The sequence below is a fragment of the Euprymna scolopes genome, chromosome 1 (assembly GCF_053919585.1).
Source record: "Euprymna scolopes isolate OS-2025 chromosome 1, ASM5391958v1, whole genome shotgun sequence".
Taxonomy (NCBI): Eukaryota; Metazoa; Mollusca; class Cephalopoda; order Sepiida; family Sepiolidae; genus Euprymna; species Euprymna scolopes.
In genome coordinates, this window is record NC_136482.1 from 5944518 (window position 1) to 5971538 (window position 27021).

At 36.6% G+C, this 27021-nt stretch overlaps 1 protein-coding gene across 1 annotated transcript in view; it reads left to right on the plus strand.

The window, feature by feature from the left end:
* Nucleotides 1-27021, plus strand: part of LOC145283255 (uncharacterized) — a 94347-nt gene that overhangs the window by 62104 nt on the left and 5222 nt on the right. The window contains exons 2-3 of the mRNA XM_080132269.1: nt 15856-16091; nt 19187-19305. Of these exons, the coding sequence (XP_079988395.1) occupies nt 15856-16091; nt 19187-19305 (355 nt within the window). The remainder of the gene's footprint in view (nt 1-15855; nt 16092-19186; nt 19306-27021) is intronic.

Sequence of the window (27021 nt, forward strand, 5' to 3'; positions counted from 1 at the left end):
TTTACCCCTAACAAGACATATCGACACTTGGACGAAAGAGGCTACTGGGACCATGCCTAGGAAAGATTAACAAGATGTTGGTTTACATTACATTTAAACGTCTGTATATCAGTACAGCCAGAGAAGCAGGCATTAGGAAGGGAATACCAAAGTCTAGCTGTTTAAGAGAAGAAACTACTAGAGTAGGAAGCTTTCTGGCATTTAGGGACCTCAACAGTGAAGAGGTGAGATTTTGTTGCTAAGCGGGTTTGTCGGAGATATGTACGTCGAGGGGGCACAAAGACAACGAGTTCATCAAAGCACATTCCATTAAAATATTTGTAAAACAGGCACAGAAATGCAACATTGTGACGATAGTACAGGGGTTGGAGCTTAGTTGACAAAGTAAGACCTAATGGATTGAAAATTTTTTTTGGACCCTATCCAAGAAGTCTAGTGGTAGATGCCCGAGCCCAGATGTGGTAACAATACTCCATGCATGGGCGAATGGTGGGCTTGTAGATGGACAGTATACTCCCAAGTGTGAATAGTCTTCTAGCTCGATAAAAGGAACCCACCTTATTTGCAGCAGCTTTTGCAATGTCCTCAATGTATTTGTTCCAGTTCATATTGCCCGCAAATATTAGGCCGAGGAATTTGAAGGAAGAATTCTCAGGTAAGGTGTTATTTGTCGTGGATATAGACGGTTGGAGAGGCGTCTTGTAATTGTTAAAGGAGAGCAACTTAGTCTTACTAGCATTAAATAATTCATAATTCAAATAATTCTTTTAAAAGTTATCCGAGATCAAATATATATATATATATATATATATATATATATATATATATATATATATATAATGAAGACCTTTTAAATGAGCAAATAGGTTTTATTCATCATAAAATACAGCCAGCAGGGACGCCGAACGAACCAATTTCCAACGTTATTTTTACACATCCCATTATAACACACTCCGTCACATTTTTATTTAAATTTCGGGTTACAGATGATCTTCCGTCCCCATTTTGTTGATTCGTCTCACACACACATACACATATATATATACACATGTATATAGATATATATATATACATATGTATATAGATATATATATATACATATATTTATACATATATATACATATATGATGATGATTGCTGCATCTTTCCAGATGATCACCGTCACATCTTGTCGTCCATGCCATCTCAGATGACTCTGTACTCCCGCCGCAGATTTGCACATCTTGAAGCAGATGTGACATACAAATTGAGCAATTTCCGTCGAGTTGATTCCTCTGGAGGTTGAAGGGTATTCCTATGAACAATCACATGTCTTCTCAAACCAGCAGTAGACATGCAAACTTTGCGGCATGTTAAACAGATCGTTCGGACCAATAGGTACAAAGTTGACCTGAACAGGAGTTTTGCGTGACAAGGTGGTTGACGTAGCCAGATTTTGCTTCAGATTGCTGTGGGCCTGCTTTCTTTTCTCTAGAGCGTCACAACTCTCACGTACAAGCTTTCGCCACTTTGGCCTTTGCAGAGTAAGTTCTTCCCATGTGTCGATGTCGATTTGTAAAACTTTCCAATTATTCTTTGTAAAGTCCCTGAACCTCTTCCTAGGCTTGTGTTGAGGGCGCTTGCCATTTTCCAGCCCCCCGTAAAAAATTTGTTTTGGCAGCCTACAATCTTTCATTCCAACCAAGTGGCCCACCCAACGCATGTGAGATCTGATTATAAAAGTCTCAACACTAGAACAACATGCTCTCACAAGGACTTCAGTATCGGGTATTTGATGTTTAAGATAGGTCTCAAGCATTTTTGGTGAAATCGTTCAAGCCATTTCTCTCCAGAGAAGACCCTAAATTACCTTATATGTGCTTCTGGGTTGCACTTGTTTACACCACCACATTTATATTTTCCCTCTATTGCCCCGACAATAGCGGAGTTACTATCTTTAAGAGTATATTTAAGAAAATCGACCATATCCTGTCTGCTCACCTTCAGCATTTGTGGTGACTTTAATGTCCACAATGTGGAGTGGCTGACCTACTCAAACAAGACAGATGATGAGGGGAGGTTCTGTCATGACTTCGCCATTACCTATGACCTCACCCAGATTGTTCATGAACCCACCCGTGTGCCCAATACCTCCGGTCAGTATGCAAGCCTTCTAGACTTTTTTCTCACAACTTCCCCTGAGCCATGTTCATTTTCTATTCTGTCTCTTCTGGGATCTTCCGACAACTCAGTTGTATCAGTTAAGATAAAAATGAAATGTAATAAGTCTTCAGACATACATCACCAGCGTACTGTATACCAATACTCTACGGTAGACTGGGATAGCTTCTGTACATTTATATCTGGTCTACCTCTGCATTCTATGTTTAAAAAGGATGTGTCCTCTATAGTGTCAAACCTGGCCGAATGGCTAACCATAGACATAGACAGATTCATGCCATCCAAAAAATTCCCACAAAAAACTAACAGCCAGCCATGGTTCTCCACAGAATGTGCTGCTGCCATCGCGCACAGAAATCACTTTTTCCATAGCTACCAACGTAATAGATGCACTGAGACTAAAGCTGCTTTCAGGACTGCCAGCAACCACTGTAAAAGAATAATAAAAAATGCAAGGGAGCTATATGCTCAGTTCGTTAAATCCAAAGTAGCTGAGCAGCGGCTTGGTTCCCACCAGTTTTGACAAATAGCAAACAGGATCCTGAACAGAAGCATGCGTTCTCTCTCAACCATCATCAATGGACCTGAGGTCATCTCATCAGCATCAGACAAGACTATTTGCAAAGAACTTTGCAGCTAATTCTATCCTATGCGACAAAGGCCATCAACTCCCCGTATTTCCTCCTATAACACACAACACGCTATGCAACATACAAATATCTGTGCGTGATGTCGCCAAGTTAATCAAGAACCTTGATTCCAGTAAAGCAACTGGCCCTGACGGCATTCCAATTATAGTGTTGAAAAAGCTTCAACCAGAACTTGCCCCCATACTTACCAAACTGTTTAAGCGTTGCCTTAAGGAGAAGTGCTTTCCAACACCCTGGAAAACCTCATCAGTATGCCCTGTATTTAGGAATTCAGGTGATGTCATTTCCCTCTCAGTACAGAACAATAAGTCTCCTCTGTGTCATGAGTAAGTTGCTGGAATCCATATTAGTCAACCACTTCAGCAGAAATAACCTTAGTGACATGCAATATGGTTTCTGTTTTGCCAGATCTACAGCAGATGTGCTAACGGTTATATCTCATAGGATCAGTGAATCTCTCGACAAAGGCTTCCTTTCTAGTGCAATTGCTCTTGACATATCAAAGGCCTTCGATAAGGTTTGGCATAAAGGCCTAATTCACAAGATCTCCAGCTACAGTATAACTGGAAATGTTTTCTCAATCATTAAATCATTTCTTTCTGATAAGCTTGTAAGAGTAGTGGTAGATGCTCTCAGTATTAATGCTGGAGTCCCTCAGGGGTCCATCTTGGGCCCAACTCTCTTCCTGATCTACATACTTAAATCATTCGTTGACATCCATGCTGATGACACGACCATCTATTGCAATACATCTAAGGCCGTAAATGACAAAGTTCTCTCTGATTCTCTCTCCTCTGATCTTGAGCGTGTGGTACAATGGGGGAAGAGGTAGCTGGTTACTTTTAATGCATCTAAAACCAAGCTCCTATCCTTACATCATCAATGCTCTGATCCCCATCTGAAATCAATTGAAATAGATGGCTCTCGTTTAGGGAAGACTCCATGTTTTGATAAGCTTCTGGGATTGACCTTTACTTCTGACCTGAAATGGAACACATACATCAAGTCTATTGCCAAGGATGCTGGAAAAATGGTAGGATCCTTCTACCGCTCCAGAATCTCACTACTGATGCAATTTTCTATCTATATAAAAGCCAAGTACGTCCAAGGATGGAGTACTGCTGTCACATCTGGGCAGGAGCTGCTAAAAACAGCCTATTCTGCCTGGACAGAGTACAAAATAGATTTCGTGACTTAGCAGGGATGTCCTTTTCTCTTCCCTGCAACCTCTCTCCCACAGAAGAGACGTAGCGAACCTGTCTTTGTTTTATCGTTACTTCCATGGCAGGTGCTCGTCTAAGCTCCAACCCCTGCCCCCACTCGCCAATCTTTCACGATAAACACCCGTCTAGCTGAAACCACTATCAAAATTTTTCCCACTCTTTAACTGTGCCAAAACCAAAACATAGATTCCATGAGCAAAACTTCTTTCTTAGAAGTGCACGCCAGTCTCTTCCGTCTGCCTGTTTCCCACCTGACTATAACTTAGATGTCTTCAAGTTCAACATAAACAAATTCTTGATGAACCGCCCCCTTAAGTAAGACACTTTATCAAATCTCCAATACTAACAATCACTACGATACTATCCCACTGATGACTGTACACACAACAACCCTTTTCCCCGAGTGGCTTCCGGCCCCTGAATAGTGGTGACTTCCATGTAAAAAAAAAATGTGCCTTTGATGCAATGTCCATGTCTCCGATGAATACAACAGTGTGGTTAACACACAGGTCTTGTAAATGCAGATCTTAGTCCTGTCTGTGATGCCACGATCAGACCACATTCTCTTCTTCAACCTTCCAAAAGCTATAGAGTCCTTCTGAATTCGCCTGTGGATTTCAGTATCGACAGCCATCCCTCGACCGAGAATTACCAAGGTACACGAATCAACTACTCCCAGCCTAGCACCACAGACCATGATGTTCGGCTCCATGTATGACTGGCCCGGTGCAGGAGTGAACATCACTTTTGTTTTAGACAGACTGATCCTCAGACTAAAGGCAGTGCTGGAGTCCGCAAAGCTATCCATATCAGTGTGCGACAAAAAAAACAGCATCGTCTGCATACAGTAACTCCTTGACCAAGACATGATTAAAAATGCGACCTGTGGTTCGAAAATTTAACATGACGCCCCTATCGCAATCTCGAAACGCATGAGCAAGTAGAGCAGAAAAATATATAGAAAAAAGAGTAGGGACAGGAATATTGCCTTGTTTGGCACCATTGTCAACTGGGATTTCATCAGAAAATTTTCCGGTAAACAAGACTCGAGCTTTCATGTCCCTGTGCAGTTCCTTGAATATTCTAACAAAGGTTGGAGGACACCCTACTTTCAATAAGATTAACCAGAGAGCATCCATGTTAACGGTGTCAAATGCTTTGGTTAGATCCACAAACACTTGATACAGTGGTATCTGTTGTTCAATGCATTTCTTCTAGACTTGCCGGGTTGAAAACATCATATCCATAGTTCCAGACCTAAAACCACTTTGTGACTCTGGAATAGCATTAGGACAAATATTCTCAAGTAACCTGTTTAATAGTAGTCGTGTGAGAACTTTCCCAGCAACTTCCAAAAGCATAATCCCATGGTAGTGGTCACAAACATTCTTCTGTCCCTTTCCTTTAAACAGGGTCACCAAGACACCATCAATCCAATCCTGTGGAACATGAGCTCCTTTCCAGATTTCCTCAACAAAACCAAAGATAGCATTAGTAATATTCACATCTCAAATCCTAAGAAGTTCCAAACCAGGTGCCTTGCCACTGCTGATTTGTGCGATAACCAACTGCACCTCAACCAGATTAGGAAAATGCACCATTTTGAATATGATACCACATTGTGGTAGGCTATCAATTGCATCAGTATCTATTGCTGAGGGATTGTAAAACACATCAGTAAAGTGCTCTTGCCATCTTTTCAAGATATTTTATGGATCCTTAATGACAACAGAACCATCTGTTGACATCAGAGGATATATTGAAGAGGTAGGAGGACCAAATACTTGGCTTTGACCTCTTTGTGTTGTCGGAAATTAGTTGTATGATCAGAATGATCTTCACAAAGTAAAGATTCATAAACTGTCTGTTTATTAATCAGCAACTGATTAATTTCAAGATTGTTGTCGTCAAACCAGTCCTTGTTTTTATCCCTCTTGAAGCCAAGAACTTCAGCACCAGCAGAATAAACCTGAGTCTTAAAATTCACCCATGTACCATCAAGCTTTTTCTTTTGAACTTCAGGCAACTTTAACTTGGGGACATCAATACAGCTAGGCACCTTAACACCACTATGACAAATTTTCTTACGGATTCGTAAATTAAACTTTCCTCTCACGAACTTGTGATCGTTGTCACATTCAGCACTGTGCATGACACTCGAAGGTCGTGATGAAATCAATTAGGTGACCATGCTTTAAACGTTTGTGCTTTGTGCTTCAGTTTACGACGAAAAAAAGTGTTACAGATAGCAAGATTAAATTCTGAACACAGCTCTAGTAGCTTAAGACCATTAGCATTCATGGTACCGATACCATAGCGGCCAAGAGGACTCTAGGTCTCATAGTCTTTCCCAACACAAGCACCAAGATTAACAAGTTTTTCATTAATTGGTGTAGATGCAATAACAGAGCACAGAGACTCATAGAAACACAAGATGTCATCTTCATTCGCTTGAAGGGTTGGTGCATAGACCGAAAGAATATAGATTAATCTGTTATATGAGAGAGGAACACAAAGTTTCATGATGCGATCACAGATACTGGAAGGAAATTCCATAGTATCAAGCAAGGATATTTTAATCGAAAACCGACTCCATCATTTCTACGGATACCCTCCGGTTTACCAATCCAGAAGAGAGTGTAGCCTGATGATACCTCTGTCATTTGATCTTCTCCTGAGAGACGGGTCTCTGACAGAGCAGCAATATCTATATCAAGTCTCCGTAGCTCTGCAGTGACGAGTGCTGTCCTGCGCTCTGAACTGTTGGATGACGCTTTATCAAGAAGTGTGTGTACATTCCAACAACATAAATTGAATTTTACTCCTTTTTGGAGCTACATTTTTCTTTTCTTCCTACTTACATGAACCACCATTAGCCACAGGAAACTAACCCGTGATAATACGACAGACCAGACCTATTGTGCACCTTTTCTAGCACTTTCCCAAGACATTGGGTGAGCAGTGCTTTCCCTGAATAGGGTTGCTCAATCACAGGAACCCCCACCGGAGTTGGCCTCTGTCATGTGAAGGCACAACAACGATGTTAAAATAGGGTTCCTGTCGCCTCTGTGTAGATTTGTGACTGTGTACCTCCAACTGGTCAAGTGTGTACACGTTGCCACTCCTCCATCGCCATAGGGCTTGCAATAGAAATAAACGACTGATAAAGATGGAAAAAGATAAAAGATAAAAGATAGATCTCAAGTAACATCTGTACATCGTTGTATTAAAGTGACAAGCGCTCGTACAATACGAGTGCTACTCTCTAAGTCTCAATAACCCAACAATAACCCAGTGACAAGCCATTGCAAGATGACTGGTAATTGCTTTGACCACAGATTTCTCGTAAGAGTTGTCCTCTCCTAGAAGGATTACCTCCACCACGGCTTACAGGAGCTCCTTCTACCCCACTAATGTCATTTACTCATGAATGGGACTTAGGTAGCTGGGCACCAGAGCATGGTCCACACGCCGGTGGGTCATGAATGCCGCAGTCAACAGGGCCTAAGCTCCTCTGGAGGTTCTTAACCTTTGGTTCAAAAACTTTATCCCACAAGGCAGTGGGAATTCAGTTTTCTGGCGCTGAACACTCGCCATTCACCAGAGCTCCGTTAGCGTGGCAGAACTCATGACGTGCACGTGGGGATGATTAGATTGGGAGAAGCTATATATCACGCTAGAATGTCTGTGTGCTGTTAACACATGCCAACACCAATTCTACATACATATATACATACATATATATATACATATATATATACATATATATCCGAGGGAATTTTATCAAATTTTAGACAGAAATTTCCCGCAAGATAGTAAACTAACTAAGATAATAAATAAAACACTGTTAAGCTATCCTTCTCAACATCTTCTAACTTAACAAATACCATAATTGGCTTCAACAACACGAAATTAAACAAATTTACGAAAAATAGATAAGACTGAAAATGAATCTAACAACAAAAAAGAATGTAACTGCCGGAACCCTACTGAATGTCCACTTGAGGGGAACTGTTTAACCTCAAACATAGTATACACATGTTAAGTTATAACAAATAATGAAACTAAAGTATATCTCTGGAGCAATGGAACTTTCTTTAAGGACAAATATTGTAATGACCTAACATCGTTTAAACAAGATAGTGAGAAAGAAAATAACACTGCAAGTAACGAAAAAACAAAAATGCAAATAAAAATGAAAACAACAGAAGAGGTGATAACAATAATAGAGGCAATCACAAGAATGAAGATAACAACAAAACCAATAAAAATAACGAAAATAACAAGAAAACATTAAGAAAAACTCAACCACATTAACAGTATGGGTTAAGGAATTAAAAATAAAACTGAATATAAATTAAGATGGTCCATCGTAGATAGAGCGCAAAAAGATAAATGAAGCAAATCAAAAATGTGCTAGAAGGCTGCAGGAGGCAGGAGTCCGCTTGGTGAAGAAGGGTTGCACCCTCGCCGTTAACGGGTTTTTTGGCTGCAGAAGTGCTGTATTCATGACAAAGGGTTGGTGTCACAGACGTCGTTCTTAGAAAAAATCAAAAACAAATCAATAGAATTAATTCCCAATCAGATGTGTCATAAAAAGGTATACTCCGCTTGTGTTTATGTTCGATTCGATTTGGAATTAAGTCTATCGTTATTAATTATTTGAAAAAATAAAATTTTATGTGTTTTTTTTTTTCATTTGCGGATAAGATGAAAAATCGACATAAGATAGACACGCGTGAGCGCGCCATGCGTATCGCATATAAACAGCACACAAGTCGCACGTACTGATCGCGTGGCTAACATTTTTTTTTGGTGTTTTATTTATTCGTATGGAAAAGTGAACGTGTTCTGGTACACCGCGACAAGATTAACATTGTGGTTTTTAACAAGCTTTACGCTGCCTTTATTTTAAGTAAGAAAAGCACTAAAATAAATTAAAACACAAAAACATTCTCCAGGTAGGTAGAAGAGTAATATCTTACCTTTAGTAATATTTATTTGTTGTATTGTTTTCGTCTCTTTTTGCTTTGTGGGCTATTTTGTAAAATCTGTGTTAAAGAAAAACAAATTAAACACAGGACAAAAATCATCAAAATGATCAGACTGTGTTTAATTTGTTTTTATTTTTGTTCTTCAGCTTCTATAAACTTTTCTTTATTTCTATTGACTTGTGATGGACGAGTTGGTAGAATGCACGCTGCACAATTTAAAGTGAACCATTAGGGGAAATGGAGCTTGCTATATACTTCCGTGTGGGAACATGTGCTTCAATGCCTTCTTTGCACCATCCGGTTGTCTCATTAGCACACTGTTAAGCAGGAAGGGAAAAGATATTAGTCTATGTGCCATCTATGTGTTCTCTGATAGCTTTCCAATCAGTTTTTTTTAAGGTATCTTGTCACTTTAGGCAGCGACTCCTCAGTTCGGGGTCGAGAACTTAGGGTGATGTCAACTAATATCACAAGGTAATCGGCATTCTCAAATAGGCTATTGCATTTGTCACACAATCATTGGGTATCGCAATTTGAGAAAACAAGCCAACTACTGTGTCGGGCATTAAAATTTCCAAATACATGTACCAGGGCGTTAGTAGGGAGCAGATGATCTTCTGATCTTCTCCCTTTTAGAGTTACCAGACAGGCAACTGGACTAAAAACCATAACAAAAACAATCCTTTCTCTCGCGCTCTCTCTATCTTTTCCTCCCTTGTGCTCTTCCTGTCCCTCTCCAAAAGTAAAAAAGGAAGGAAAAGATTGCAAGTCAGTAATTAAAAAAGTAGGAGAACAATATTATCAGGAATGAAAGTCACGAGCAGCAAAGACTTTCAGAAAATCGTTTTATGCATTCACAACAGAGGCAGAAAGTATTGTGTTAAGTTAACTATGACACGAATCCATGGCATATCATCTCGCATGATGTGCGCTCCAGTCAACTCACATAGAGGTAACCGAGAAGGGGGCAATTTTGAAAACCATGCTATTTTTCGATCGGATATATATAAAGGAACATTCAAAGGAGACGGACGATATTAACACAACCAAAAGGAAAAAAAGGACTGAGCGATACATGGATTGCACCATTAGATTCTGATTTCTAAAAAAACGTCAGGACCAGGCATATTTTTTTATATATATTTTGTTTTTTTTTATGGTGCTGCTTCATTCAAGCAGCTTAGCATTTCATATTTTTTGTGACACAATCCCAACATCCACTCCCCTGCCCCCATTGGACAGTCAAGCAAGTTGTGCAATGACATTCACGTTTAAATGTTCTTTTTGTTTTTGCACTTAATCAGTCACATTTTTCATAATATCATAATTATATTTTTCCCCCATAATATCATAATTATATTTTTTCAATAATATCATAATTATATTTTTCCCCCATAATATCATAATTATATTTTTTCAATAATATCATAATTATATTTTTTCCATTATATCATAATTATATTTTTTCAATAATATCATAATCATATCTTTTCCATTATATCATAATTATATTTTTTTCCATAATATCATAATTATATTTTTGTTCCATAATATCATAATTATATTTTTTTCCATAATATCATAATTATATTTTTTTCCATAATATCATAATTATATTTTTGTTTCCATTATATCATAATTATATTTTTTCCATAATATCAAAATTATATTTGTTTCAATAATATCATAATTATATTTTTTTCCATAATATCATAATTATATTTTTCCATAATATCAAAATTATATTTGCTTCCATAATATCATAATTATATTTTTTTTATCCATAATATCATAATTATATTTTTTTCCATAGTATCATAATTATATTTTTCCATAATATCATAATTATATTTTTTTCCATAATATCATAATTATATTTTTTTCCATAATATCAAAATTATATTTGTTTCCATAATATCATAATTATTTTTTTCCATAATATCATAATTATAATTTTTTTCCATAATATCATAATTATATTTTATTCCATAATATCATAATTATATTTTTTTCCATAGTATCATAATTATATTTTTTCCATAATATCATAATTATATTTTTTCCATAATATCATAATTATATTTTTTTCCATAATATCAAAATTATATTTGTTTCCATAATATCATAATTATATTTTTTTATCCATAATATCATAATTATAATTTTTTTCCATAATATCATAATTATAATTTTTTATCCATAATATCTTAATTATATTTTTTGTTCTTTATGTTCAGCCCCTTTCTCGGACCATTGAGTGTTGTATATAAGGTTTTGGGAGATTAAACCTTCTACTATAATAAACTATGTATAATTCTATGATTGTTTGTGTATTCTATCATTTTTTCCATCCGTGTGTATCACTTGATATCTTGCTAGAGAACTGATCTTGAACTAGACAATGTATCATAACATAGTCGACATATCTTTTTGTATTTTTGTTATTCGTTCATTACAAGCAATGTCAGAAGCTGCCACTTAGTAAAGTTGTAGATTCTACACAAGGGACCATGCCTGAGACTGATTTCTTCCGGCTTGTAGCGTAATAATCTAAGCAAAGTGCTGCATCTATACTGTCAGAGACATGATTGATTGAGGCACAGTCTTGAGGGAGAACGGCAGAGAAAATATAAGTAAGGCTAATCTAAAGTACATGAACGCCTGATCATCTGATTCTAGACTGTGCTCTCCAGTTGAGGGGTGTTATGAATGTAGACTTCACGTCCATGCATATATATGTCCTTGATGCAGAGGTATAATCACATGTTAAAGTAGTTAGAGAGGATTGAGAAGTGTAGGTTAGTTTTACTTAATTCTAGGATATCCGAGGAGTTTACAAGAAGAAAAAATTCTGCATCATCTAGATTATTTCTTAGTTCACAGGGACAAGGCAAATTTGTTTTGTTGGGTTATTGTCTGGTTTGAAAGTGTTTTTCTTTGCTTAGGATGTCGTTTCATTTGATTTTTTATTTAGTATATGGGTAAAGTGGATTGAGCACACACGAGAAAACTATTTGTTGAATCTTATCTAGATGGTTAAAAATGCTTACTGGAGATAACTGTAGGATACCTTTCCATGCGCGACATGGCACTATCCCGATATTATACAAGTGATGATAGAGCAGGCGATCTAAGCGCTACTAAAGAGTTAAGGCTCCTGTATTGTCGGTTGGAAACTGCAACCAAGTTGTCAAACCTGTATCCTCAACCTGTCAAACAAGAGCGGCCCAGCTTAGTCGCATAGACACAAGTGCGAAGCAAGCGTCACCGACTTGCCTAGTTGATATGATATAATTGAGATGAAAGAAAACAAAAGCAATGGAAGGAAAAAGGGATGGGGACAGCTTTCATTGTCGGATGTCTCTGTGAGTCTCTGATTGTACTCCTGTGCCTGGCAAAGAATGAGTTTTGAAGTCAGGAGATAGGCAGAGTCTACTTACTCCTTAAGCAATTTAGGTTTGCAAACCGGATAAGTTGTTTGAGTCATCAGCTCTAGGAAGGTTATCGTCCAGGGCTAAGGAGGCCCCCACACACACCCAGTAGTTGGTGCAATGATGCGTATGGTCAGTAGCACAGGTTAAACAGTTTTCCTTCTCCTATATGGATGACCTGACAAGGTATGTAGGTCCATCACACCGAAAAGGGTAATCCCGCGCTTGGGTTTTAAACCAGGTATTTCTATGCCACGGTCAGGAGAAATATAATTAAGTATCTATAATATAGATAACAGTATAAAGTATGGATTTAATATAAACAAAATAAATATCTACTTAAATAATGTTCTTCTGACTTTTAAAAAATTAAAATTAGACAGAAGATAAATGCCCCGTTCTTAAGATTAACAATGTATTCGGAAGCAAACAAATTAGTTTTTATTAATTTGAGATTAAACAGGAAGAAATAACAATAATAATTAAGATAGACATGTTTTAAAGTAAACTCAAAGAAATCATCAAATTAAACACAATGTAAAGCACAACAATACCTAAAGGGGGGAATCGTATTTTAAATCCTGTTTAAACTAATTATAAAACGCAAGAGTTTCAGTCTTACCATTTAAAAATAAAGGCAGATAACTCTTAATTAAACTTACGGTAAGGCTTATCTTGTTTTTCTTTCTTTTTTATTTTATCTTGTATTATTTTTGGAATTGTCTTCCGTTTTCCTGCTTTCTGGCTGACTACAATATTGTTGTGTTCAAGTCTAACGTAAATAAGTTCTTGATGAGCCGTTCCGTATAAGTTATCATATTTACCAAATTTTCATTACTAATGATTACTATATTTTCCAATTTCTACTATACACTCTTTAACCCTTATCCTTGAGTGGCCTCTTGGCCTTGATAATGTGGTGATTCCTGTGTAAAAAAAAAAAACAGAAGCCACCGAAGGCCGAGCCGAGAGCAGATATGTTCTCCAGCCAAGACTCTCTTACCTGACAACCATTATGTAAATATACTGTAAATATACTTTTCCTAATACACTTCTTATTGATCTACCTTTGTTTGTTGAGTCTTCATTTGTATTGCTTTATACGTTATTTGGTTCAACCTGCAAACATAACAGTTGGCGACGAAGATGAACGTCAAACACACATATATATATATATATATATATATATATATATATATATATATATATATACTAGCATTTCTTTATAACTGCTCTCACCGCCCCCACTCTACACCGCGTAAAATTACTCACAGAAGCCTTATATTGCCCCTTCCCCTAATTAACTGAATCATAAGCTCATAGACATATCCTTCATTTCTAATTTGGTGATTCAAAAATACTGATTTCTCCCTCCGTAAATTCTGCCCTTTCTCTTTGGCTGCCTGCTGTTATTCTCTTATTCCAGAATTTACACCTTAAAAAAAACGAACGCACACTATTCACACAAAACATAGCGATTTCTTGCAGCTTGTTTTACTTTATAGCCGCTCGCATATCAAAACCCAAATTAAAAAATTACCGATTGACTAAAGTTCACTTTGCATTTATTTTGTCTTCTACTATCTCTCTCTCTCTCTCTCTCTCTCTCTCTCTCTCTCTCTCTCTCTCTCTCTCTTTCACACACACACACACACACACACACACACACACACACACACACACACACACACACACACACACACACACTCTATCTATCTATCTATATCTTTAATTAAACTACACGGCTTTATTCCGTTCATCGATATTCTCTCTCTCTTTAAAATAAAATTAACGAAATATTCATTTTCTTCGTTCTCATATTTAACCATAACTTTTGTCTTTTATTTACTTTTTTCATTATAGAGTGTGGGGCGTTTTATTTCTTCGCTGACTGCTATTTAAAAAAACACTACGTACTGCCCCCCTTCCTCCCTCCCTCTCTCTCTCTCTCTCTCTCTCTCTCTCTCTCTCTCTCTCTCTCTCTCTCTCTCTCTCAAATGACAGTGTCGAATAAAAGTTATCTTGTAATTAGCCGTTATGGAATAAAGTTCTCTGAATAAAAACATTACACTTAATTGGATCAAGTAGTTTATTCATCTTTTTTCCAGCGAAAAACAATTTGTTATGATACCGCGATCAAATTAAATGAACATTTTTTGTAGGAACTACATTCCGTCCAATATAACTTTTTTTCAAATATTTACATTTTTATATGTCTTAATTAAACTGTATAATTACTTTTTCTTAAACTTATTATGAACTAAATACACATACAACCCATTTCTCAAGTTCTTTTTTTATTATGTATTTGAGATGGTGAAGCGAAGCGCCGGTTGTGTTGCGCTCATGTTTTTATGGTCTCGGTTAATGGAGGAGAAATCCTTCATGACTGATGCATTTCTTATTTTTGTCACTAACCAGAGTGCCCCTTTTGGGGGAACTGGCTTACGATTAAAAACCGACCTCGTGTGTGACTCTTCCCTAAAAAATTGAATCCGGTTTTCTAAATTCGTACATAAAAGATTGATATGCTTTAATTTATTTTTTAGCTATAGAAAAGTGTATTCTACGTTATTTATTAATGTTTCAAGGGAGATAACTATATTGAGCCAATAAAAAAAAAGTGTACTCATTTATTTGTTTAGGTCACCTGTGAGCTGTTTATACCGAAAGCATTCTACTTAAATGCTAATTGAGAATAATTTTCCAGACATTGAGGTCCTTGTTTCGATTTTTGCTAGGTTCAGCCATGCTTATGAATCATATAACGATGAAACATGGATAATTATATTTTTAAATCAAGAGTAAGCCTTTTTAGCATTGTCGCAATGTTGGATTTCTGTGCCTGTTTTACAAGCATTTTAATGGAATCAACTCAAAGCACCTATGCCACCTTCGACGTAAATACTCCCAACTAATCCGACAAGCAGCAAACATCATTATACTATTTAGGTCCCTAGATAATGGAAAGTCTTCGACTCCAATATTTTTTTCTTCGGATTTTGAAATTCCATCCCTCTTTCATTTACTATACTACCACGCAGAAGTTTAAATGTAATGTGAACAGAGGTCTCGCTGCTTAACTCCCCACGTAGACATGATCATAAGTGGCAAGATGCCTTGTTTGGAGTGAAAAAGTGTAAAAAAAAAAATATTAAGCCAATAATAACTGCTTCATCAATTTCAATTTTAGGTTAAGATGGAAACGTTTAGTTTCTCAGTATTTGATTTCTTGTAAACATGGTAAATCTGGATGATGTAGATAAAGATATATACAGAGAAAGGAATCGCGCGATTCATTTTCTGGAAATCATTTTTTGTTTTCTTCCAGGTGAGTGAGAGGAAAAATGTCCCAAAATTATGAAACGTGTCTTTTTTTATTCTCTCCACTTCACAGATCTCTGCAAAAAGACCTCACTGCCATGTCCAGCTGGGGAGAAATTCCGTGATGCAGTCACATGTCGTCAATATTACGAATGCGGCCACAATGGGCAGTTTATGACTAAAAGATTGTGCCCATCAACTTTGGAGTTCGATCCACAGCGAGGGCACTGTGTCCGTTCTACTACATTTAAATGTCCACCACCAATACGCTGTCCAAATCTCTTGTGGAATGGTGATTATTTTTCAAAGGTAAGTTGGGTGCGTCTTTCTTGGCTATTGCCAGAATGTTGATTCAAAAGTTAAATAATTTTTCTTTCATTTCTTTTTTTTTTTCTTTAAATTAAACTCATGTTCACCTCAAACAAGACAGATCGCCATTTGGATGTAAGTTACTACCATTTGTGACAAGCCAAAGAAGCGGAGAATCAAAAGTGTAGCAGTCCAAGAAACTATTAGAGTAGAAGGCTTTCCGAGATTTAGGGGCCTCCACGATGAAAGAGTGCGACTTTGTTGCTAGGCAGGTTTAAGGAGGGGCACAAGTGCAATGAGTTCATCAGAGCATACTCCATTAAAATACTTGTAAAACAGGCACAGGGTACAACATTTCAGCGATGGGACAGGCGTTGGAGTTTAGTAGACAGTGCACGATCGATTATATTGAAATCTTTGAACAAGAGGGAGAAACAAGTGGTAGATGCACCAGTCCAAATGTGGCCAGAATACTTCATGCATGTGTGAATGCTGGCTTTGTAGAAGTACAGGATACTCTCAGGTGTAATAATCTAGCATGATAGAGAGAAGCTACCTTCTTTGTAGCAACCTTTCCAAAGTCCTAGGTGTATTTGTTCCATGTTTCTTGGGATGTTAGGCCGAGGAGGTTGAAGGAAAAGCTCTCAGGTAGGGTATTATTAGTTATGGCTATTAAGGGTTGAAAAGGCTTCTCGTAATTTTTAAAGGAAATTAGCTTAGTCTTAGTCGTGTTAGATATTACCATTCATTCACGGCCCCATTTCACTGTGATCTGAAAATCGTTTTTTAAAGATTCTGATATTGCCTTAGATATATGTACATCCGTTTTCCCCTCGTGCCTGTTATAAAGCTTTATATCATCGGCAAATATACTCATCTCGGAAACAACGTTATCAGGAAATTCATTTATGAATATTAGGAATAATAGAGGCCCAAAAGAAAAAGATATTATTTCAGACATTATTCTGACAGAAAGAGAGGGATATATAGCCGCACTGATGAGTTGTGATATAAGAAAACAGTACTATATGGAGATGACTATATATTTTAAGCCCCCCCACCCTTGGGTAGAACACTGTCGTAAATGTATCTCCTTCGCTGTTTGTAAATAAACGAGCAGCTCGAGCACTGTAAAAGCGGTCGGCAAGTTTGATGAGATGATTTGATGAAGTCATTTGCGAGCACCGATCCTATGGGCCTGTGAGTAGAACTGGCGACTATTAATGCGATAGTTGTAGGTTCAATCCCTGGCTAAGTAAAGGTGCTGATCTAGCCGCACATGACTTGTAATACAACGAAATAGTACTTTGTATGGATGACTATATATATATATATATATATATATATATATATATATATATATATATATATTGAGAGAGAGAGAGCGAAATAGAGAGAGAGAGCGCGAAATAGAGAGAGAGAGAGAGAGAGAGAGAGAGAGAAATAGGAATAACCTAAGTTATGAATTCATCAACGTTTCATCTTTATTGCGAGACTTCCTCTGGATGAATGAAATTCAAAAACCAAAACACCAGTACAAATATTTGAAAATATATTTTTGATGGTGATATATTTGTACTGGTGCTTTGTTTTCTTAATTTCATTCATCTTGAGGAAGTTTCTCAATAAAGACGAAAGGTTGATGAACACATAACTTGGTTTGTTCCTCTTATATCTCTCTATTTCGTCAGAATACTACAGTAGAACTCCGGAATACGGCATTAAAAATAGTAACAAAATACAGTACAGTATATAATACACATGTATATAATCAAATAACACCGTAAGGCGAGGCAAATACTGTAACCAGGGGACGGGAAAACATTGTATTCCACATTTTAATCTGAAAAAAAAAAAACAATTCTAAGGCCAACCGTATTTCCATTATTCTTATCAACATAGTGTAGTATAATAATTCTCCAAGTTCCAGTTTGTTGGCTGCCATGGCTCTTGTGAGCTGCGACGTTATTTGGCTGTGGGAATAATTATATATAAGGAGAGAGAGGTAGTTCGCTTGAAGCATTGCTAACAAACAAATGCCGGAATGGTGAAGTACGAACCAGGCAGCATTTAAATCACAAATTCTTTATTTTACAAAAGATCTTTCTCAAATGTTTAAGCAAATATGGATTTACGATTATAATGTTTTGAGAGTTAACCTAAAAAGATAACAAACTAAAAGTATGAAATAAAGAATTCAAATCAAACAACGTTTCTAATCTTCATATACAAGTTGTCTGATGAAGGGTAAAAAGACTGACTTTAAAAACATTCAGATAAAAAATGGAATAATCTTTTTTAGATGAAATTTGGAAAAATATATTGCGGGATGGGTTGTAATATGATGAGGATAAGAGCGAGAAGAGCCAGTAAAAAACAATAAAAACAAAAAATATGTATTAAAAATAAGAAAATAAGAAATTATTTTTTAATTTATACAAATTTCAAAAACATATTTTAAATTTTTGGATTAAAATTTTGTTTAATTTTTAAAATATTTTTTAAAAATTACAATAAAATTCTGATAAAAAATTTAAATTATAAAATATAAATAAAGCCAGACAACTTAAGTACGAAAGAAGAGTAAGAAACGGAAAAATAATAAGAATGTTAAAAAGTAAATTAACTCCAATTCTTGGAAGATAATCCATCAGGAATTAGGTGTACTCGAAAATAAAAATGAAACCAAAGTTAATATTCTGTACACTCGCATGTAAAATAATCCAGAAGAAAGTTTTCAATGCCTGTAATAAACCTGAAAAGCACCGAAGAAGTAATACAAATTCGAATCTGGGTTCTTGAATAAGGAAATCCTCACAGAAGAATCATGTATACGTGCTCGTTGTGCATAAAATGTATATCCATGCATATCAAAAAGGTTTCTAAAAATGATTTCAAAGAGGTGCAATCCAAAAAGGGTCATACACAATGCAGATATTAGAGTCACGTTCTTTTTAATGACAGTAATCTGAATGATCCAAATAATCTCAAATGTCAGATTTTTTATTCATTTATTTTTTTGTGTGCGTGTTGATAAAAATGTCTACGCAAACACAAAATTCCAAAATATTAACGAATTACTAATTTTTTTTCAGGCTCCTTCCAATTTTCCAACTGATTATGTCGTTGGTGGAGTTCTTGGCACTTTGGCAGTCATGACGGTTCTTATTTTAATACTGGCGTGTCTACATAAATGGCGCATCAGTAAAAGCAGGTACAAGGTTTTATTTTTTAGAGGTAGGGCTTTTTTGATGTCGAGAGGCGATAGTTAACTTTCACTGCAAGATGTGACATAAAGTCGGAAGGTAGGAGAGAGGCAAGCCAACACAAGAGCACTCTGGTCTATTAAAAATTGCCAGGGAAGCCACATCAGCATTCCCAAGTAGAGACGCTTCAGACAATGTTCTCCCTCGTCAATTATTCAAATACTAACATCACAACACATACGAATAAATACACATTGGTCTTTATTATAGAGTTGGGGGTTATATAATGTTCTGTTCTTATCCCTCAATCAATTTTGGATTTAATATAAAGCAAACTGCAGAAGAGACACACTTGTCAAAATAACTAATGACTCCTCGCGACTCACGTTGTCCTTGTGACATTCTCTCACCTGAGGTTTTGACTCGCCGACGTTCATACTTTCTCTTGCATTTGCGCCTCGACCAAACATTCCCACACAAATACAGGTGTGACCTCTCACCTCTCCACCTCAGCCGTCGTCACTTGGGTTCGCACTGGCCATTTTGAGTCTTCTTCTCCACCCCCACTTACACACACTCGTATGCAGATATACGACAAGCCGGTTTTAATTGGACAAAGTACAATCCGGGGGTTTCTGCTTTCTTTCTTCTTCTCCGGTGTTGGGCGTGTTAGAGCATAGACTAGGCATGTTTGTCCTTTGTGGCTTTGCGAATAGAGCCATGTAGAGACGGCCACACTTAAGCTGAAAGAAGGACGATTGATAGGCGGGCGAATGAAAGGGACTACTAGAATAATAAAAAACACAATAACAGAAGGGAACATGGATTATAACAATATTCAAGCTGTTTGTTGCAAGAAGTTGGTGTTTTGAAGGTTCTCAAAAACAAAAGATTCTGCTTAGAAAAAACACAAGGATTTTTTCCTAATTGATTTCAAATGGTGAGGATTGTCTGACTTGCTACTTTCAACCTTCCTTTAAACACTTGAAATGGTTTCCTCCGATAGGTTATTTTATTTGTGTGACAAAGGAGGGAAATATATTTATATATAATCGTCCACAAACTTTTCGCTGTATTACTGTGCTTCAGAGCAGTTAGACATGCAATTGCCTCAAGCCAGGACCAACGTGTAAACAGCAGTGTTTCTAACTATTTGGCCATCATCTGACTGATATATATATATATATATATATATATATATATATATATATATATATAGTAATTTATAAAAAATATATATGGCAATTAAGCTACACAGAGTATTCTGCGTTTCATTCTCATGAGAATTCGTCAGGCTTATGCAGAGAGTTGTGGTTATCTCACGTTTTTATATACGTACATTCTATTGAATTATTAGTTAGCTGATCAGCTTCCTAGATTCACCGCGCCCCTCCTAATCAGCCAATGGGCAGGCACTTACAGGACAAAGGCAAATTGACCCTAGGTTCACCTCTTCCTTTGTGTGTGCTTTTTTTCACGGGAAACGTAGATATCTAGTGAGCTGACCTATTTTAAACCTAGGTGTAGTTAAGTGTGATTTTTTAATCTATATATTTGAATATTATGTTAGTTTATATATATATATATGTTTGGGGGGTGATTATTTATGTATATGTACATTTATCTTATTTTATTTATTTTACTTTATTTATTTATTTATTTTCTATTGTTAATTTTAAATCATTTTGTATCGCTATCCTAGAGTAAAGTTTATCCTGTGTACACAGTTGTTCGCTATTTCTCTCCTACAGTTTAATAATGTTGGGTTCTTTAAAGTACAGGATAGCAAATTTTTCATGAAGGCATAATCTACATGGATCGTCTAGGTCTCTACATGTGTTTGCTTGTCTTACTATTTTCGATTTGACTACCGGTGAACGTCCGCTTTCTTTGAGTTCCCAATATTGGTTTGCTAGTGTTGTTTTTATTTGGTGTTTTTTTATTTTTTAATGTAATTTTGTGGTCATAATATCGGGTTTTGAAATATAAGGACGTCATACCTACATAATATTTCTTGTTATTCGGGTTTTCTTTCGCAAATATTGTGGCTTGGTAAACTATGCTTTTCGTTAGACATTTATTTTGAAGCGGGCAAAGTGTGCGGGATCTAGAGTTGCATTTATCTTGTTCATTGTTAGTATTTTTATTTTTATTTCTATTATAGTTGTCATTGCCCGGGGTTGGTTTATTATTATTATTATTATTATTATTATTATTATTATTATTATTAGCTCACATGGAGCTTTCACACAAGTCAACAAACGATCTGATTGGAAACCTGTGGTGTTCTCTGGAAGCTGAGTGACAACAAGTCTCCCCAGACGTCCAGCTCACTCCACCTCCTTCGATAGCATTTGCAAATGAATTTGCATCATTGCAACAGCCTCTTACCATTGATTTCTCGCTGGTAGTGGCCATTGGTTTATACTGGAATTTGAGTGGTACTCAACCTCCCCAAGGTCCCAGTTCTCTTTGCGCTTGTCCAGCCAAGGTCTGGCTAGTGTTCTCTCCTCGGTCTTTCAGTCCTTCTTGACCCTTCTTGGCTCTTTGGTATCACTTTTTTATTGAGGGGAGCGGTGATGAAACAATCGGGGGATACATGATGGGGGTGTAGAACTTGTAGATATGCAGCTTCGGTGTTCTTCATTCCCTGTAACGCTTATTTGTTATATTATCTTGTATTATTCTCCGCATTCAGGGGTTTTCCTTAATATTTCCGTCATTTTCATTATCGTTAGTCGTTGTACTTTTGCAGTTATTCCTCTGATTCCAATTTCTGCCATTCTTTTTTCGAAGTTTTTCGGAATTGTTCCTAGTGCTCCTACTATTATCGATACTATTTTGATTTTCTTCATCATCCAAATCCCTTTTAACTCTCTGGCTAGCTCTGTGTATTTGCTTCGTTTCTCCCTTTCTTTCATACTCACCCTGTAGTCAAATGGGACAGCAAAGTCTACGATTTGACAGGATTTTTCTTTCTTGTTAATTATTATGACATCTGATCTTCTTGCTTGGATGGGTTTGTCCATGTCCCATAGAATTTTGTGGTTCTCATTTTCGATTACTGTGCGGGTTTATGTTTGTACCATTTGTCTGTACGCTCAAAATGCAGTCGTTTGCACAATTCCCAGTGCACCGCCCTCCCCACTTGGTCATACCTGTTTTTGTATTCCTTTTGGGCCAGTTTGCTGCATTTACTTACTATATGGTTTATCGTTTCGTCTCTTTGTCCACAGTCTGCATTTGCTGTTTTTTTGTGTTTTATCGATCCTTGCTTTGATATGGTTGGTTCTTATCCAGTTATCTTGTGCTGCAGTTATTAGAGATTCAGTTTCTCGGTTTATATGTCCTTTTCGCATCCATGTCCAGGTGTTTTCGTTATTCTCATCTTTTGTCATTCTTATGAATCTTCCGTGGAGTTGTTTCTCTTCCCATTTCTCTTTTCTCGTTTTGTCGTTTGTCTCTCTGTTTTGTTGGGGTTTTTTTCGTGTCCTTCACACAGTCTTCTATACAAATCAGTCCTCTCCCGCCGTCTTTCCTTTTCACGTAGAGTCTGACAATATCGTCCTTTGGATGTAGTGCATTATGCATGGTCATGAGTTTCCTGGTTTTCTGGTCGAGTTGTCTCAGTTCTTCTTTTGTCCACCCTATAAACGGTCCAGAGTATCTTACTAGTGATACTGCCCATGTATTTATACCTTTTATTAGGCTTCTGCTATATAATTTGATGGTGTCCGCTTCAAGAATTCCCAAGTATTTATAGTCGTTTTGTTCCCCTAGTGCCCTCATTTCTGTTTGGTTGGGTAGTTCCATGCCTTCTGTCATTTCCAGTTTTCCCTTTCTTATAACTAGTTGTGCGCACTTTTCCATTCCAAATTCCATTTGGATATCTTGGCTGAAGATCCTGGTAGTGTTAATTAGTGTCTCTAGCTCCTTTTCGGTCCTTGCAAAAAGTTTCAGATCGTCCATGTACATCAGGTGGTTCATTTTTTCCTCTGTATTGGAGAACTTGTATCCGCCTTGGCACTTTCTCAGAATACTGTTCAAGGGAATCATGGCTATGATGAACAGTAGTGGTGATAGTGAGTCTCCTTGGAAGATGCCTCTTTGTATGTTAATTTCTGTTATGTGTTGTCCATCAGCTGTCAATTCCAGTCTCCATGTTTTCATTGCATTTTCTATTATGTTGGTGATCCTGCTTGGTATTTTATACATTTGTAGGCATTCTATTATCCATGCTTGGGGGATCCTGTCGTACGCTTTTTTGTAGTTGATCCATGCCATGGCTAAATTCTTTCTCCTCCTTTTTACCTCCTTTAGGATCTTTTGATCTATATATAACAGGTCATGTGTTCCTCTTTTTCCTTTTTGGCATCCTTTCTGCTTCTCGGGGATGAGTCCATGGTTATTCAGTGTGGTAGATTTGTTCCCTCAGTTGTGCTGTCAGTATCTTCCACATAGTTGGTAAGCACGTGATTGGCCTATAGTTGCTAGAAACGGTTCCTTTCTCCGTGTCCTTCTGTAGCAGTGTGGTTCTACCTTTTGTCATCCAATCTGGTACGCTTGCTTCCTGTATACATCTTCTCAGATTTTGGGCTAGTCTTTCGTGTAAGGTTGTGCATTTTTTGAACCAGTATGCATGTATCCCATCGTGCCCTGGTGTTCTCCAGTTTGCCATTTTTCCTATGGTTTTCTTTAGAGTTTCCTTGTTGATTTCATTCACTGTTCCTTCTTCTATTTGTTGTAACTCTTCTTTCGTGCCTTTCAGCCATTCGGCATTTCTATTGTGATTTCGTTGCTCTTCCTATATTTTACTCCAGTAGAGTTTTGTTTCTGTCGGATTTGGTTGTTCTGTTTTTGTTTTTCCTCCATTCAAATTTTGGTAGAATTGGCTTTCATTAGTTTCGAATGTTCTGTTTTGTTTGCATTGTTCAGATTTATATCTATATCGCCTCAATCTCGCTTTTTTTGCTTTTATTTTTTGGTCTAGTTCTTCATGTTTCTTTTTTAGCCTCTCCCTGTCAGTTACATTTCCAATATTCCGTTTTCTCCACATTGCTTTCTTCCTGTTGATCATTTTGGTTTCTTTTTTATGTTTGTGTATTTGAGTTTCTAATCTTATTTCCCATCCAGGTTTTTTTGGTCCGCTTGTCCCTGGTTGTTTTTCTGATTTGAGATTCATACTTACCATTTTGGCGCCTGCGTAAATTAAGTTGTTTAAGTCTGTGACTGTATTTGTTGGGATATGTGGGAGGAGCTTGTTAACCTTCTCTGTTTCTGTTTTTAATTTCTTCTGCTCTTGGTTCCTTAACGATGAGAGCTTTGTTTTTTCCTCATTCATCAGCTGTATTATTTTATTTATTTCACTTGCTTCATTCTCTGTTAGTTCTGTTTCATTGTTCTCGGTTTCCACGTTTGTAGACTTCGTTCTTTGTTGGTCCTCGGCCTTTGGTGTTTTTACTTGTGATGCTTCAACTTGTGGGGTTGCTTTACGTGTAGTTCCGTTGGGGGATGCTTCTTGTTCAGTTTCATCATCTATTTTTCTATGAATTTCAGTTAGTTCTAGTTTAGAGCGCCAACCTTTCTTGAGTATCAGTCTTGCTTGGTCCGCAATTCTTTGTTCTGTCGTATGGTAGTCACTGGATAGGTCCCATAGTTCTTTCATTCATTTCCGATGACCTCCATATCTATATTTAGGATGACTTCTATAATAGCATTCCATTACGATTCTATTCTCTTTTGTTGTCCATTTTTTTCTTCGTTTTTTTTTTTACATTTTGATGGTTATCATGGCTGTGCTGTGTTTGTTCGGTATCATTTTGTTCCCTGAAATTAGAGGTTATACTTACCTGTTCAGCGTCCATGTTATTTGAGTTTCTGAAACTAGAAAGTTGGCCAACATTCGCAGGATGACGACCAGGTCCCCCATGCTGGCTACCGAAGGAGAACCTGCCGGTCATGACACCCAGATCTTTCTTCTGGGTTCCATGGTTTGGATTATTTGTAATTGACATTTTTCATATTTTGGTGCTCGTGGCAACACCGGGCCCAGAATTGCTTTACAGAGATAGTGTAAAGCTCCCATATATACAAGAGGTATCGTGCACTATCACACATACATATGGGACATGAACAAAAAAATAAAAAATAAAAAAATATAAATAAATAAATAAATATTCTACTTAGTAAAAGTCGAAAGTCATGCTCTGAAAGAGGGCGTTTGAAGATAGGTCTACCTTACACCATACTGCTTAGCCGCTGGAAATGTTGTATGAGAAAAGAGGAGGGCGGCAATTTTCCCCACCGCTGTGGTAGTATTTAATTCTCTATTTCAAAGACGGGGCAAATTTCTATGTCAATATCGGTAAAAAGACTAGTTTCTGTTATAAATTCGAACAAATATTTAACTAGATAATTCGCCTGTCGCCCGTCTGGTTATTTTTGCATTCATTTTTAGAGGATTTTCATTAAATTTGAATTGACAAACAGATTATTATTATTATTATTATTATTATTATTTCTACTAGTTAAGTCTTTGTCCTTGTGTTTTGTTTTAACATTTGATTATATGGCACCGTATACCAGATTATATTTCTTTTTCTTCTATTTTTAATTTTATTGTTATTGGAGTTTTTTGCTTGTATTTAATATAATCCACATGCCCAAGCCCAAGTTGTGCAAATTATAGTTGATGAACTGTTATATACTTGTATGCCAACTTTGGGGGCTGAAACAGTTGTATACAAGGCGTTACCTATACATTTTAAAAATGAGTAAATAGTTGTGTGTCTATTCCTTTTAACATGATATTTTTAATTAAAATATTTATAGCTCTAGTATCTCACTATTGAGCTAAATGAAAACTGTAATGAAAACAGGACGAGAGATTCCGTCTAGTAATATTTTATTCAATTAAGAATCTTACTACTCGTCTACTTGACAAGCAGAAATGTACAGCTTTTATAGCTTGGATTATCAAAGAGGAGATAATCTATATTCACAACATTATATATATATATATATATATATATTCACAACATTTTATATATATATATATATATATATATATATATATATTAATAAGGGGGGGGGTCACCAACAATGTGTATTTTTTAACATTATTTTATTATTCCGTGTCTTGGTTTTTCATTGAAAATTGTTTAGATCGTTGTAATAATGGTTTTAAATCATTGAAATCGTTTTTAACGCGTTTCAGACGTTCTGTGAAGCGTCCTCTTCAGAAAGTATTTAAAATGCTTAGAATATATTCAAAATATGTTGGAGATGTGTTAAAAATGCAAAAGAACATTTTCGTAGTTCATTTGAAATGTTTCCGAAAGGTGGAAACGTGTAAATGGATCTACTTTTCATTCGTAAGTCCAATTTTTATTACTGGTTCATTGGGCTGAACTGATGTCTTATGTTTCTCTCTCTCTCTCTCTCTCTCTCTCTCTCTCTGCTTGTGTTTTTATTTATCTTTCCTTGTTTTTTCTCATTTTTTTACTCTTACTTGGGTTGAGGCGAGGGGCCCATTGGTACTTGGTCAACTTGGTGCATAGGGTAGGATGTGTGTGTGTGTGTGTGTGTGTGTGTGTGTTTTTTCTTTTATTGGTTTGAAGAATGTGTGTACTGTTTTATAGTATTATAAAGTTATTTGCTTCCCTAGAAAGGTAACTGTGATCCAAGGTCGTTACTAATGTGTATGTGTGAGGAGGGGGGGGACC